The 16,840-nt window shown below is 39.5% G+C and overlaps 1 protein-coding gene across 1 annotated transcript in view; it reads left to right on the top strand.

Annotated features, from left to right (window-relative positions):
• khdrbs3 (KH domain containing, RNA binding, signal transduction associated 3) overlaps window positions 1-16,840 on the top strand; it is a 155,655-nt gene that overhangs the window by 84,702 nt on the left and 54,113 nt on the right. Inside the window, exons 4-5 of the mRNA XM_026157422.2 lie at window positions 10,828-10,974; window positions 11,852-11,991. Of these exons, the coding sequence (XP_026013207.2) occupies window positions 10,828-10,974; window positions 11,852-11,991 (287 nt within the window). The remainder of the gene's footprint in view (window positions 1-10,827; window positions 10,975-11,851; window positions 11,992-16,840) is intronic.

The raw sequence follows: 16,840 nt of genomic DNA, 5'->3' as shown, positions 1-16,840 counted from the left end.
AGATGTGTAACTGATTACATGGACAAAGAAAAAACCTTCTCGAGGAAAGTTTTTATGGTCAGATGAGGCAAAGATTAAATTGTTTGGCCACAATAACAAGAAGTTATTGTATGAGTAAAGCTGAGGTGATATAAAGCAAACTGCTGCTAGAATTATCCCCTGGGTTTCTGGCTACATTGCATCCGTCACAAGTCAGTTCCCTGTGTTCAGACTACCTCAGAATTCTGATAGTACTGCATATATTTTTTCATGATATAAAGGTGTCATGTTATAATATCAATGATGCATCGACATTATGACTTAGCATTCCACAACAGTAAGACCAGCTCAGACATGTTTGACAGCAAAAGCTTCGTCAGCCTCTGACGATTTAGAAAAAAGGGAGCTACTTCAACAACCTCCAACAAAGCACAATACTTTAAAAAATATATAAAGTATATTTCAGTAAACTAAAGTGAGGAAATTGTTCCCACTAAATGTGGAAGCAACAACCAGGCTCTGAACGCACCGGAGGAGGAGATGCTAGCAGCTGGTGGTGTGATCCAAACAAATGACTCCACCGAGCATCGCTGCAGCACTCACTAGTTGCTTTCCGTATGACAGGGAGCGCAAACGATGGAGGGAAATTACTGATGTGGGCTCATGGTGGTAAAAGCAGCTGGATAAAAAGCTCGACCTAAGACACAAAATCCCAGGTGGAAAATATTTTTCAGTTATGTAACAATATTGTGCAGGTTCCAGAGAGTTTGAAGGATACGCGGCTTTAGTTATTGTTATTGTCAAACTAAAGTGGCTAGATATTATTTTCACTTAAAATTCCCATTGAAAACACTACTTTGGCTACTCTTCGGTTTGCATTTGACTGACAATAGGTCACTATTTTGTACTATTGTACTAAAGTGCTGCTTTTACTTGCACCTTGTGGCAACAGATTTACACGTTGAATTAAATAGTGTGTCATTTGAGACAGTAGCTGATTGCAGGGTGGAGAACGCCCTGCCTTTTGTTTGCTCTAATAAATGCTGCTCCTGCAAGCTGCAGTCACCAATAAAACATTCAATATTCTTTTCTGCATCGTCAGAAACATAATTATCACTAACTTCCTTGAAATATTATGATAAAATACGCTGAAATTTGATCGACCTGATAAAAATGACTGAAAATAAGTAGCCTGTGCTTCACAGTGGCACGACAGCAACAGCCATAACTTAGCTATCAGTTTAAAGCTGCAGAATCAGCCTCACAGGTTAGGTTTTATAGTATTTCTACTACATTAACCATAAGTATGCATGCAAGATGGATAAAGCACCTAAGTGCACTGAGAGTTCAAAAGGTGAATGTAGATTTTAGTATAAAGAGCTTTGGGTGGTCAGTAAGAAGTTTTAAGATGCAATTTGCTAAGAGACAATGAATTCAGATATTAGGTTCACCCTGTGTATATTTTTGACCCTGTGCTTATTTTAGAAAATTCAAAAGAAAAAAAATAGTCCATCAAATTCTTTTTTTTTTTTTAAAGATCTGTCTTCACATCCATAGTTATGTGACTATACAAATGCAACTGTACATAGCTGTAAATAATAGGTGGCCATTAATGAGTGCCTATAAAATTAAAACTACGTTTTTGCATAATTGTTAATCCCTTCCACTTATTTAATCTAAATATAAAATATACGTGGTTTACAATCACAGAAAACAAACATAATGAGTCTTTTTTTAAGGAGTCAATTAACCCTCTGAGGTCTACGTCATCATCATCAGTAACAATGCTAACCCTAGCTACGCGTTTTTAAGTCAACTAAAAAATTCCTTTAAAAAAAAAAAAAAGAAGTAATTATTGATGGTTGTCAGTAAAGAATTAGCATGGGGTGACTGATCAGTAATGAAACCTTTATTTTAAAATGACAGTAAGATTGAATAATAATAACAAAAGCACAGTGTGGTATATACAGTTTTATATGTGCAGGTGAGAATATCAGCTGCAATAATTATCTAATATCATTCACATCACACTTACTAAGGCTTTCAAATAGAATCACAGGGAGTGTTTTTAATAAAAGAAGTTTTTCCTTTTTCATTTTCTTTTCGTTCTAAATTGGAAGACGCTGATCTGAAAATGTATAAGTGTGTTTGTCTCAGATCACCCCCCGTATCTACAATCTCTGCTTGATTGACAGCTCTCCGGTCACCTAGGCTCCATTGGAGAAATGCAAAAACAACTATGTCTGGAAAACAAATTTCAAAAGTTTATGGAAATGGGAATGATCTTGGGGATCACCAAATACGCCTGACATCTTTCAAAGCATACTTCGTCTCTCTCGTAGCGTGTAAAACACATGCAGCCAAATCAGCAAGCACACAGGAAAAAACACTCTTTCTGGATTTATGGGTTTGTTTTCATAGAAATTTTGAGTCTTTGTGAAGATTCGAACCAAACTTCATGGGAAGAAAAAAGATTTTGTGAAGAGGGTATAGCTTGAAATTTCAAACACAATCCAGTTTAATGACTTCTATCATCCCCGATCATGTCCACACATAAAGAGAGGATATAAATGGCTCTAACAGAAGATCCTTAGCAGCCGGATTGATTGCACACAGGAGTGTTTAACTGGGAATAAATCGACTTCTCTTGGCTTGTCTGTGTCTCCTCTCCCCCTCTGTTTGTCAGAGGTGATTTGTTGATGGCGATGACTCTTGCTATCATACAGCACATTCTTTTTGATTACTGTGATCAATAGTCTTTGATGGTACACTCCTCTCGAGTAGGTGGGAGAAAAGATCTGTTATGGCGATATGCTGACCTCGGCAGCCCTCAACTGTCTACGTAGAACCGCTGTGGGATTTATTCCTGACAGCTTTCTGTCAGGGACGCTCCTCAAGCTAGTGCTTCCTCTCTTTTATTAGGTGAGGGATATACCGTTGCTGCAAAATGAATACTTCATGTTGAGCTGGTTGCTGACTCTCTGTTTTCAGCTTCACAGTGTGTGTCATTGTAGTTTTGTGCCCTTGCGCGGGTCAGGGTGCTGGGCTACTGCAGAGCAAAGAGAGACCCCCGAAGGCTTTTTCTAGACAAGTGAAAACAAAGTTGTCTTATCTGTACAGACACGCCGAGTGAAGAACCGCTTCCTTTAAGGACACATTTCTATTTATAATGATAAAATGCATACTGCACCATACCTCTGGGTTACATATGACTGACAGGAAAGGTGATAATATACCGTTTTCACCCCATGGAAATGTAATTGTAGACTTGCTTCTTGGGGGGTGAAACTAGACAATGCTTAGTTCATTTGCTTTTAAGCTCTTACATGTGGCAGAGACACTGCAAGAACTGCTATAACTACACAAATGTTTGCTGCAGATCCTTGATGTGCTCACAAGAACGTGAGTCCCGAGAAGCTGGAAGGAGCCAGAGCAGCCGGGAGTCACCGCTCCAGCTTACAGCAGTTCAGTTGTCCTGCTGCTGTCAGAGCAGGATGATGTAAAGTCATCTGTGTTTCCCACCCTCTTCTCATTAGCACCGTGATTAACTCATCCATTTTCCTCCCTGGGAACTGTGCTCACTCTTTAATTTTCCTAAAAGATAAAACAGTCGCAATTCCTTTGTTTCACTTTTAGTAAGCTCTGCATCAGGATTAATAAGCAAGCTGTTACTCTGCTCCACCACCAACACTACATGGCTAATCATTCCACAATTCATTAACAAGTTAACATGATGAACCACTTAATCATATAAACTCGTAGATTAAATGTGGAAGATAACGTTGAGTTCAACAGCATTTTGCTACAGTTTATTTCTACCTATAGTTGTTTTCATTGATTGATAGTTTTATTTATTTGAAACACACTAAGTAGCACAGTAATTTTAGAGCCTTTTGGTACAGTTTTCTGTGATGTTGTATTGTCACCGTGGCCTCTGCAGAGTCAGCCAATTCGCTGAGCTTACCTTGTTTTTTGGTTAGACTTGCCAAAGCATTGTGCAGTAGACTCTGTAGACTTATATGATTTATTTTGCTCTGTATTGTACCCTAGTGTTCTAAAAACCCTGCAAGACGCTTTGGGTTAGAGTGCTTAAACACTATATAGCAAAATAAAGCCACGATTTTAAATAAACGTAAGGTCACATATAAAGTCATCCTGTTGTTCACTCACAGAACTGGACTTTTAAACAGGAAATCTAGCTGGCATCTTAACCTCCTAGGACCTGGCATCCACATATGTGGACATCACATTTTGGGTTGTCTAGACCAAAATACTCAATTTTGCTCTACAAGGGCCTGATATCCACTTACGAGGACATTATACTGCCACTGGTCAATCGAAATTTACAACGAATGTCTTCATATGTGGATTTCATTTCTCCCAGAAACAAAAATCAGGTATAAAACAAACTGGTAATTCTTTGTTTTTACATTCATCAGGTCCAAATCAACCCAAATATTGAAGAGAAATTAAAAATGCATGACATGAAAGAGTTCGGGTCTTAGGAGGTTAAAGTGAATTGAAAAGGTACTTTCAAAAAAAGTAGCTGCAACTCACTCACTTTGAATGCTAATTGGTTCAAGCTAACTCTTGCTCAGCTCGCATGATGTCTGGCAGGATGGACTGTAGCAATCTTGCTCTCATGAGAAACCAGCTGCTTGCAAGGTAAGGCCTCATGCTTTACGCTTGCTCTTTCCTCAGTTCATTCATTCCTTTATATAAAAAAAAAACAACAGCAACCAAAAAACAGTCTGGCTTCAAATAATTTTTAGTGACAACAGCATTTCCAAGCAATCAAGCTAAGGTTAGCTGGTAGCTGCAAATTTGTTTTTATTTTTACTTTTTATTTTTTGTTTTTTTAATCCATGCTATCAGGTTAGCGATCATCAGCTAACATTAATCAAAAGAAAGCTAGTTTTATGTGCCTCAATGGCAACGTGAACATCAGAATGAGAATAATGATGGATCATTTGGTTCCTGGTGTAAAATTGGTGCCCTGTGTTTGTTATTTAGATAAATATTGCAGCATGTTCCTTTTGTTTAGGAGTTTAGCTACGTGTTGACTGGTCAAATATGTGAATATATTGCCCGATAATTATGTTAGGTAAAATTCCACGTAGTTATGGTAAATATCCTCTTCTTAACTACTCACCCAAATTGTAGTCGCGGGGTACTGGACCCTGTCAGAGCTGTGGCGAGTGGCGGGGTACACAGTCTAGACCAGGGCTAAATTAACAGACCTTATCTAGCCATAAAACTGCTTGTAAATTAACTGTTAAATTAATTTTAATCTTTGTACTTTTCTTACACTCTTTTGTAATACTTTTGCTACAACGTGTCCACTTCAATTACTTCTTGATTGTGAGATTTAAAATTTACTGTGATGCTGCACAGAGGCAAAATTACAAAAACTCACCAATTCAGAGAACTGAGGACATGTCGGTCTAACTTGGCTTTCAACAGTATTAGGAGATATTTAGAGTGACAATGGTGAAAATACTAGAAAATGTTCCTATGTAAAGCAAAGAGAACCAGACATTCAGCAGCAGATTTCAGAGATCTGGAGGTTAAGATACTAGCTGGTTCAAATCATTTCAGTAACTTTAAATGAGATAGAATAATCTTCAAATCATTTCAAACTTCCCTGGTAACCAGTAATAGAAAACCAGTACGGCAGAGATAAGCTCTCACTCTTTTTGGCTAAGGCGGTGCGCCTTTATGCTGTGAGACAGCTATTGTTGGGAGACACATTTCCTCAGACTATATGTAAGTACACGTTTGTCACGTTAAAGAAGAAATCTGGTGTGTCTATGAGCCACTTTGGTTGTCAGAAGTGCAGATGAGTAAGGCTGATAGAGCTGTGTAGTTCACCCCACCTGTCACACACACAGAATAATAGAATTTTTCACTGTCTGTTCTTGAATATTTCATTTGAATGTGAATTTCAATTCCAAGCTTGGTGTTATTTTTTACCACTAAGCTCCTGCTGCTGGAGTTCCTACGTCCACAGTGTTGTGTGGCCTCGTGTTACCAGGGTGAACAGCTTTCAATAAGCAGATTTACAGAGGAAGAAAATGTAAACAGAAGGAAGACGCTGCCTATAGATATAAAAAGCCGACAGCCGTATTCTCCTGCTGTGGGCTGCTGAGCTGCTATAGGACTCTGCTGCATCACTTATGCGTCTCATCAGCCCTGAGAAAGGCCACCTAATGTATGAAAACTACTACAATATCATATGCATTTGATGTGGCCACCATCCACGAGGTGTAACAATGACACTGCATGTTAAATGGACTGTTAAGACAGAGTATTCGGAAAAAGAACAGTTTTTAAATAGAAAGTCCTCAGATGACACGCCCTAGACTTTTTTTTAAGTTAAAAGAACTTCGATAATGATTGTTTTTCATATGTTTTTTCATGCAAATATACTAAGAAGCACATGAAAGGGAAGAGGAGAGACAGATCTGTGAGCAGTTGCCTCTTTCCAACACCCCGCTCACACTCCCTGCACAACACCGGCAGCTCCGGCAACTCTGGTGCTATGAGCAAAGGAGCCCTCTGCTCGTAAAGCACAGATTTATGGGTGAAATTAACATATCATTAACATACCACAGGCACTCTTAAAAGAAGGTTATTTATAATTAGGTGACATCAGAGACACTGGTTTGCGTGACGCTGGAAAGAGAGAGAGAGAGAAGGGAGACGAGGAAGCTGCCACCATTGGAAGTGCCCTAGAGAAGCCTTTTTCTCTTCTCTTTTTTTCATTGAAAGGGAAAAACTGGGACGCCAAACCTGTTGTTTCCTTTGTGCGATGCGGTCAGAGACATTTGGGGTTTTTTGCTGTCCTATTTCTCGCTATCAATAACACGATACTGGCCTGTTTCTGTCTGGTCTGAATGGCCTGTGCGGCCCCTCTGTTTACACGTTATACTTTTCTGTTGCAGCATGAATGCGCTGTGCTCTCGCAGGCTCGTGGCAGAGAGGAGCGAGTTACATCTGCTGTGCTTTCAGGGGTTTGGGTGGAAGTAAACAACAAATGCAAGCTCTTTCATGCGAGCCCATGAAACAGTGTTGCAGGTTAAAGCGTTATACATAAAATGAAGGCCGTCGTGTGAAGTCCAAGACTAGTAAACCGTTATTTTGAACTGGTATATTTTGGAGTAATTAAATAATGTTTCACCCACCACAAGACTGTTCCATAAGAAGACATGATTTGGAAGAACTGAACATGATTTATTGAGATGGAGAATTTGATTAACAAGACTCTGATGAACCAACGTGGCAAAACAGAGTCCCAGAATTGACAGGAATTAGGACAGGACCCCCTGATGTCGAGACGCTGGTGGTGTTGGAAAGGAAGACGAGGCTTGCAGGGGGTCTGAGTGAACAGGGTGAGGTGGAAACGGGGAAGAGGCAGACTGCAGGAATGAAAGGCAGAATGACACAAGAGCACTGAGTTGACGGTGTGGGGAAGTCAAAGTGGTATAAACAATTGACTAGAGGCTTTAATAAACAGGAGTGCAGGCGGATGAGTGATTACAGATCCTCTTTACTGAACTTGCGCATAAATTTTTTTATTTGAAAATCAGAGTGGATCAGTGAATTGTAAATAGCTTATACAACTAATCAGAGTACTTTCTCTGACCAAATGGTTCCGTTCTTTGCTTTGGTCCATGCTAACATAACAGATTTTACGTGAAATTGTCAGACTTTTGTGGTCCCAGAGGATGAATCCTTTCCTGATCCATTGCCTTTTTTCTTTTAGCTCAGCCATGAGGTTGACACTTCGACTCTTGCATGAAATATGTACACAACTATGTGATGGATTAGCATGCAATTTGCTGGTGACCTTTGTGTCGCCAAAAGAATATTAATCATCAACTATGGTGATACAAATATATTAATCTGTTACTCATTTTTATGGAATTGTAGCCTTTCCCTTAAGAGGATTTGGCACTTTTCTTTGTTACACGTGACAGTAATCTGGGAAACTCGCTGTCAACAATAAGGTGACCTTGATATTCTATAAAAGATCGTCTCGCATAAGTCAAATGTGCGCTTTAAACCGGAGCTTCTCAGAGTGCCACTGTGGAGCCGGCGTGTCACAGGGAAAACACACATTTGCTTGGTGGTTGTGTCGGCTCAGAGGATGATAGATGGTGATTTATTTATTTGTTAACTTTTTTTTAAATGTTATATTTCTTTACATTGGCTGTGTCTTCTATGATTGCCAAACATCATTTTAAATTGAAAAAGAACATGACATAAACTGAGAATTAGAGATTTGCACAGTAGTGCATTCTTCTCAAACAACATGTGGGAGAAAGGGAATGAAATGCAGTGTCTGACTGTGTGTCTGTCTCATCCAAACCTCAATGTTAAGCTAAAATAACAAAGTCTTACTAGTTAATGTGAAATCACGTGCATAAATCACACACAACTTTAGGAACATTTTGCATGTCTTGTCAGTGCATTTTAAGCTTTCGGTTACTTTACAGGATTAAGTGACACAAAAAGGTCAAAGCATGGGAAAGATTATAGTTTCTAATGTAAAGTGCATATTGATAACTTAATGAAAGGACTTGTTGTGTAATTCATACAATGTTTTATACCAGGCTGTACTAACGCTGATTCTACAAGGTCAACAATCTGAGTTTAACCTTAGCGCTGTGCTAAGGGACAGGATATCAGTGCAGGGGAATATTGGTGGAGGAGAAAAAGAAGTCTAGAGTCAGTCTATTTTTATTCTTGGTTTAGATTGACACAAAATATTGATTTTGCAGATACCATATAGTTTCTTTTTGCAATGCAAAGTACACTACCTCCATGTTGTCTATCTTGCCATTCAACCAATTCAGTCTGTGAGAGTCAGTGTTTTATGTCTCGTTGTTCAAGGTGCTCATCAAATCCAAAAAAACTGACAGGGTAAGAATTTCAGGCATAAGCACATGAGCGTCTGGCAGCGTCCAGTACTGCAGATTTCTTTTCATTGTATGAGACACTGAAAAAAAAAACAGCTCTACATGAAATAAGCCAAATATTCTTAAATCTGACAAAATTAACTTGTTTTGACAAAAAAATCTGCCAATAGGGAAGCAAAAGTTTTTTTGCTAGAATCCTTAAAACTAGCAAATGACTCTGACTTCTGTATGCCTATTAACTGGACAAGACTGTCTACAATTTACACTTAATTGAAGAAAATTTGACTTAAGATTTTACAGCTTAATTTAGATTTTCATATAAACAAGAAGAAACAAGAAGCTAACTGTAGGACAAACTTTAGTGTCATTAAATATATTTCTTTTTTAGGCCTTTGTTTGGCTTTATTGGTAGAGGCAGTGAAGAATCGACAGGAAAACAGAGGGAGAGAAAGAGTGGAAGACAGGCTGTCAGCCATGCAGCATGCGGGCACCCGCTCAACACAGTGAGCTAAACCAGCACCCATTAAATACATTTCTTGAATTGAAAAGTTGTTTAAGTGGCTTTACTCTTGAAATAAGAAAAGTAATCGTATTCTTATTCTGTAATTTTAGCCAAACCATTACCATACCCTGTAACTGGGGAAAAAAAGCTCAATATGAGCTGAAATATCTTATAGAGAAAAATATTTTCCTAGAACAAGCTTAATTTTCTTGTGCAAAACTTGCTTGTTAAGAGTGTATTTTATTTTTACACAAAAAAAAAAAAAGTCAATTTTTGCAGTGGAAGAACAAAAGTCCATCATGCTTTCACACGTGTGTCATTTCTGTCTGACATGTTGCCAAGCAGCTGCGTAGTAGGAACGTATCCAGTCCTACATTTGTGATCCGTTATCTTGTTAAGATCAGCTAGCAAAATAGCAGACAGGGTCACTGTTACATGGCAGAACTATTACATGTCCGTTAGATGCTAAAAAACTCACGTTTTAAGGAAACACGTTGAGCCAACAGTTCCACCAGTAGAGGAGGAGAAGGATGCTGGTGCTACACCTCTGAAGCCATAATGGCTAGCCTTTAGCCAAAGCTGCCTTTCTGTGGGAAATAAAGACACGTGTTGCTGGTTTTGCAGTGGAAGAGATGTTTCCACTATTAACTCAGTATGCAGAGGAGGAGGTGAATGTGCAGTAGGTCGAAAACCCTCTGGATATTTTATTATAGGTCTGGTCTTTACTTTACAATATAAAGAACCTTGAGGCGACTGTTATTGTGATTTGGCATTATCTAAATAAAACTGAATTTCTTTTTTTTCCCATTAAGATGCAGCGCTATGACGTCACCGTAACGTGATTGGTCATTTGCAGTGTGATCCGAACCAACATTATTATAATAATCTGGGACAAACACCTGCACGGGGATGTTAGATTCACCGCTCTACTACACACTGAGCGAAAGGTTTAAAAATCTTTTTTCCGTATAAATGATTTTTCTAAATGACTTCTCAATTTTTCACATAAGCCTGTTTTACAGAAATCAATACTGCACTCCATCAATTATAAATCAAAACTTTCATTTCCTCCCAGAGTTGCTTAATTTATTTTAATGAAGTGACAGCGATCACATAGATGAGCCAAAATGCAACAAGCAGAGATGTCGGCATAAGCATGCACTGCACATCAATTCCGCCCATTAGTAATGAAGATGGGACAAAAACAATCAGCTAAATGTGACAGCTGAGGAGATTGTAAAGAATGCCCATTGGCTAAAGTTCTTAAACTCTGCAGGATCAAAGCATCAAACCTCATTATGTTAACAGTTATGGAAATCGTTACAGGAAGGTGAATGTTCCTTGCAGTGGAAGCAAGCCCAGTCTTATTGTTCAGAGAAACAATACATGATAACAAACTGTTGTTCTTTCTTGTTGTGGCATCAGGAAGAAGAGCTACGGCAGAGCGGCGAGGCCAAATATCATCACCTGAACGAAGACCTGCACGTCCTCATTGAGATCTTCGCCCCACCAGCCGAGGCGTACGCCAGGATGGGTCACGCTCTGGAGGAGATCAAGAAGTTTCTCATACCAGTATGTTCCCTTTCTACTCACACACACACACACACACACACACACACACACACACACACACACACACACACACACACACACACACACACACACACACACCTACCTCTTCTGGCTTTTACTTTTTTCTCCTCCTGAATCTCTCTCCAGCTGCACTTTGGCCCCAGCCAACTCATTTCAGTCTGTCCACAGTGAAGTGAGTGAATAACAGCAGAGATGAGTCGCTCTTTCACTGTCTCTCTTTGTTTGTAACTTGTACTATAATTCTGTCAGGGTCTTCCAAGTGTGTGTGTGATTCAGTGTGTGATCCTGTGTGGGAAGTCGTGGGTATAAGAGGAATAAAAGACCACAGGAGGGAATCTCTCTGCATGGGCCAAACCCTCCTTGGCAGCAGCATACAGCATGGAGCTTATTTACTCTTCATTCATTATGAATGATGTCTCCAATACTCAGAGCACCAATGATTTACATCTCGTCATTAATTATAGGCAGTCCCGTCCCCACCGACTACCTTCTCATCTCAAAGTTGCCATAAAGTGTAGACACTGATACTGCGGACACATGACAATCATATCAGTCATTTTAAGATTAAAGCCATATTTCCATACCGTTTTAAGTTAGGGGCAAAAAGCAGCTGTGTGAAAAGATGAAGTCAAGCTGGGTCCCGAGGATTTATCAACAGGAATGATCTGAAATGTTTTGCTGCCTCAGGAACGGCGGTCACGGCAGTACTGTAAAGTATATTAATTAGATATTCCCGGGGCTGCAGCCCTGGAGATAAAGGACGTAATTTAATACAGTGTAATTGAAAGCGAGTCTATTGCCGTCTGCACGCACGCATGTGTGTGTGAGTGTGAACATGATGCCTCTCTGTGTGCAGGATTACAATGATGAGATCAGACAGGCCCAGCTGCAGGAGCTCACATACCTGAACGGCGGCTCCGAGGATGCCAAGGTGCCATCAGTGAGGGGCAAGTCAGCCGCCCGTGGAAGAGGGACACCTGTTCCAGGGCCTCCCAGGTAACCTGTGCCCAAATGTGTGTGAGAGTGTGTGTGTGTGTTTGTGTTTATGTGCAAGATGTTGTGCATTTCAGATCATCTGGGGATTGAGTATTATTTACAGATAAAGAGCCACTGGGAAGGCTCTTTATCTATTTCTCCATAAATAGATGTATATAGTATCCAGTTGCATTTTATGAGTTAATGTCTCTATTTAGAATTAAAGCACATTTTGACCGTCTGTGTCTAACAACACAAGAAATATCTGGTGTTTTTGTTTAGCTTTTGCAATACAAGGTAGACAGTGGATGTTTTTATGTCTCTTGAATCTCTGACGTGACGGCGAGCCTAGGTATTTTTTCAAATGCAGTCTGGGTTGGATTTACTGAAATCTCAGCTGTGATAGCAGTGTGAGTGTGATTACTTCTTGATTTAATTAAATAATACCTCACAGGCTAATACGGCTTTTCAGTACTGATACCAGAGTACCAGTCAGAAAGTACTCTGACATTACTCAATACTCAACATTAGACATTAGGACCATTTAAGCCTTTCACTTGCTTTCCATATCGTCAGTAATTCATAAGGATCTGCATGACACTGTACGCTGCTCAAAAGAATTAAAGGAATACTTAGAAAACCAATCAGATCTCAATGTGAAAACAAATCATGCTTGATAACTACATTGATATGGACTGGCTAATGTAGGAATGTATGGATGCCACATTATTTGATGAAAAGAGGACTTAATTTCACCGAAGTGAAAAATTATGCGATTGGTCAATTTTGCCAAAATTTCATTGTCACAACTCAAAATAGCACTCCTGGTACTGCTCCTAATGAGATGACAGGTGGTGTCCTGAGGAATAGGGCTGTGCGATATGACCAAAACCTCATATCATTTAACATTTATCGTCCCGACAACGATATATATCACAAAAGTTTTACATTTTCTGTAAATTCTGTGAATCTCGGGCAGCTCGACTTGCGTGAAGTGTTTTCAGCTGGACGTCGTGTACTTGGGGTCGAGTGTTACATAAGTTGAAATGGCCGCAGTTTTCTTTGTGAGTATTTATTACACGCCGTGCTGTGGGGAAAAGCCTGTTCTAAGGTTTATTTTTTTGGCACCTGACGGCTCTTTTTAGCGTCTTATTCATAAACAATCTCAACAGGATCTTCAGCTTTATTGTGAAAGGTTTATGTTGGGGCTGCACGATTAATCGTTAGAAAATCGCGATCTCGATTCATACTTATGTGCGATCTCATTTCCAAATGACAACGATTTTTAAAAAAAAAGAAAAAAAAAGACGACGACGATTGTACCGCATTTTGATCCGGGACGTAATCTGCATGAAAACAAGCGCTCACTCTTCCTGCTCAACAAATGACAAGGGCGGAGCCTTATACCATGTGATACAGAAGCTGTGCCGTGTGATGCTAAAATTAGCAGGGAAAAAACAACGGAGAGCACGTCAGGGATGACGAGAAAGTGACAGGAGAAAATCCGTTCCGGTCAACCACCCAAACATCAATAACGGGAACCTTATACAGCGCTTCCCTATACACGTCAAACTCCCGCAGGCACAAAGAAATTACGGAGGCTATCACTTATCAGCTGACCAAAGATATGGTCCCATCAACACTGTGCAAAACGAGGGATTTAGGAAAATGATCAACACCCTAGACAAACGCTACACAGTGCCGTCCCGCAACTATTTTTCTATTGTTGCACTACCTGCTCTATACACGCAGCGTCGAGCAACGGTGGAGACGGAATTTCAAGCAGTACAACATTTGGCAACGACAAAATGTGAGACATTTGTTGTTTTTATGTTTATTTATTGTTTTTATGTTCAGTTTCAACTGTTACGAAGTTGATGTGCAGTTAATAAGTGCAATAAATGTTTATACTGGAAAAGAAAATCGTGAGAGAATCGTGATCTCAATTCTAAGCAAAAAAATCGTGATTTATGCAAAATCGTGCAGCCCTAGTTTATGTGGAAAATAAACAAGAGGACGGCGAAGCCACGCAATGGTTTTACCATCGTTGTTGCTAACGACAACGCATAAAAACAGTCGCTTGTCCGTCCGTAGAGTGGTTTTATTAAATATAAGAGAAAGAGAGAACTTCTACAGTGACTGATAACGATAGCGTGATATGATACGATAGACGTTTTCATATTGTTATATCGAACAGCCCTACTGAGGAATGTCCCCCAAAATCTGGACCTGAGCTCATGTTCTGTTGGATTTAGGTGAAGTGAGCTTGTGCTCAGGGTGAACCCACCCTTATTGTGAAAAGCAGATGGCACCACTTGTGGATCTGCCAATTTTGGTATTGAGCACAGGGCCCACTCGAGAACGTCAGCCCTATTTCTGATTGTTTGGTCAGATACTTGCACACCAGTGTCCTGCTGGAGGTCATTTTGTAGTTCTGACAGTGCAGAGAAGAGGAAGAACTGTGTAAAAACTCTAAAAGATACAAGAAAAATGTGTAACAACTAGAGACAGTAGTTTTAGTGGCTTGATTGTTTAAACATTAGGGGCTAAGCTAAAGGACCAACTCTTACCAAACGGTGATGTTACCAGTTATTCCACATGTTTGTGATGTTGCCCCTTGACACAGCTACAACATGCAGAGTGTAGCACCTACGCAGAGCTTTGCAGAATTAGGATAACAAAATTATTTTGTTATCCTAATTAAAAAGCAAAAAAACAAAACACACAGGATTAAATAGGCCATTTTGAAAGCCCTGGTAAAGAGCCTAGATTGCCATTTATACTTGTTGGTGCATCTGCCAGAAAGACGTGTATCATAATGTGTCTGTACTGATCTATCGCCATTCCAACAGGACAAAGCAGCGGTATCAAACTGAGCACAACAAACTAGACAAAGACTTCATGTGTAATATGACTTGTTATTGAACAGTTTGGAAGTTGTTTCTTACTTTTTGAAAGAATGAACTGTAACAAAAAACGTTCTTCTTAAGCCAGAAAATGAGCGCTGGTATTTCTGAGTACACCATGCAGAATGGCTGCAGACCTCAGCAGGAATTAAAAGAAGAGTGAGAAACTGTAGTTGCAGCAAACCCAACGCAGTGCTGTTATCAATTGAAGTTGGCACTGTGGAACTTCGCATACAGCTGCTACTTCCTTGAATTTATACGCTTTTTTAATGTATTCTGGAAGACTAACAGGGCACAAACAAAAGAAGCAAAGCATCAAATATGAGGGAGATAAGTTTTTTTTTCTTTTTGCACAAAACTGTGCTTTTTATCAACCATTGCTTTAGAGGTAGAATTTGGTATTGCGTATCCTAAATATTAAACATTTAATAAAGAGCTACATTTATTTGTCATTCCAGTCAAATAAGATAATTAAAGACAAGTGTAAAAAGACATTTCTGCATTTTGAATGTTAAAGATATGAAGGGCTAAATACATTGTAGACATTTGGCCCCCAGGATCCCTGCTGTAGACCCTTTATTCCACTCATGGTAGGTTTTGACAGCAGCACCAGCACTTAAATGCAGCAAGCATTCCTTGAACAGCCTTTTTGTAAATGCAAGAGATCAACTGGCGCATCTGTTTACGGCAAAGCCAGACAAACTCACCCACTTTAATAAAGTACAAGTCAATAATCTGTATTTTTCATCAGGCCACAGGCAAGTGCAACACAATAAGTTTGCTGCATGAACAGTTTTTACACACAAAAGCAGCACGCACTGCTGTTTATTATTTTGCTGAGACTTTTGAAGTTTGAAGCTAATAACTTGGAAGTAAGACTGACTTCTTGTTCTGTTACTTCACTCAGTAGCTCTGCTGTCAGAAAGATCAAATCAAAGGCCCTCACATTAATTACTCAATAGTGTAATGTTTAGCTAAATATTATGACACATTATATATACAACTTATATTAGCAATGTAATTCTGAAAAATAACTCATTGTAGTAATATTTTAAAATAAATGTAGTGGAGAACATTCCACGTCCCTATACACACACCGTGCATGCTGCTGCAGGTCTCCTGAGTTTATGACTATGAGCCAAATTTGGTTTGATTTGTGGCAAACTAAGCTAAGTTTGTTTGCCTGCAGGCAACAGTCATTTTAGCTCTTCCTTAATTTAATTCAGTTTCTCAAACAAAGTGGGAGTGCATGGAAGGTGAAAAGATCCCTTTCCTTGATGCTTAAGCTTTTTGAACATGTGCTGTGATGTAGAACTCATATTGCTTTTTCACTCTTGGAAGTTTTCATTACTCTTACAGTAACGAGTATGGCTGTTTTGAACTCTAGGCTGCAGTTTGATCACGAGTTACATAAATTAGATGATAACAGCCATCATCCTTGTGTTATAAAACCTGTTTATTCAAAAATACAGTATAGATGCTCCGTGGGCTGTATTTTTTAATACTTTATATTAGGGCTGCTCAATTAATCGAATTTTAATCACGATTACGATCTGGGCTTTCAACGATCATTAAAAATGACTGAGCCGATTATTAGCCCCTCCCTAATTTATCCGCGACACCTTAACACTGGCAGTCCCAGGCTTCTACCTTTCTACCTTTAAAACCCGCCACCAGCCAAATGGCTGGTAGGCTTTTAGCTAAGCTTTAGCTTCAGGCAAGTGGAAGCTAAATTGGCTAGTCATTCATATGTAAATTGGGTTGTTACCTGGGAATTCTGGAGGGAGGGGAGTGGGGGTGTGTGGATGAGGGGGTGGGGGAGCTGCTAAAAGCGGTGAGCTTCCTTTTGTGTTTCATCTTGATGCATTCTCAATCATCCAGGGAAACAAATCTCCAAAAGTCACCAACTTGGAGTGTTTCAGTTTGCCATCTTAGGGAGAAATCAACACACATGGGTGTATGTC

The sequence above is a fragment of the Astatotilapia calliptera genome, chromosome 22, assembly GCF_964374335.1.
Source record: "Astatotilapia calliptera chromosome 22, fAstCal68.1, whole genome shotgun sequence".
Lineage (NCBI taxonomy): Eukaryota > Metazoa > Chordata > Actinopteri > Cichliformes > Cichlidae > Astatotilapia > Astatotilapia calliptera.
The sequence above is the reverse complement of the archived record's forward strand: the minus strand, read 5'-3'. Positions and strand labels throughout refer to the sequence as shown.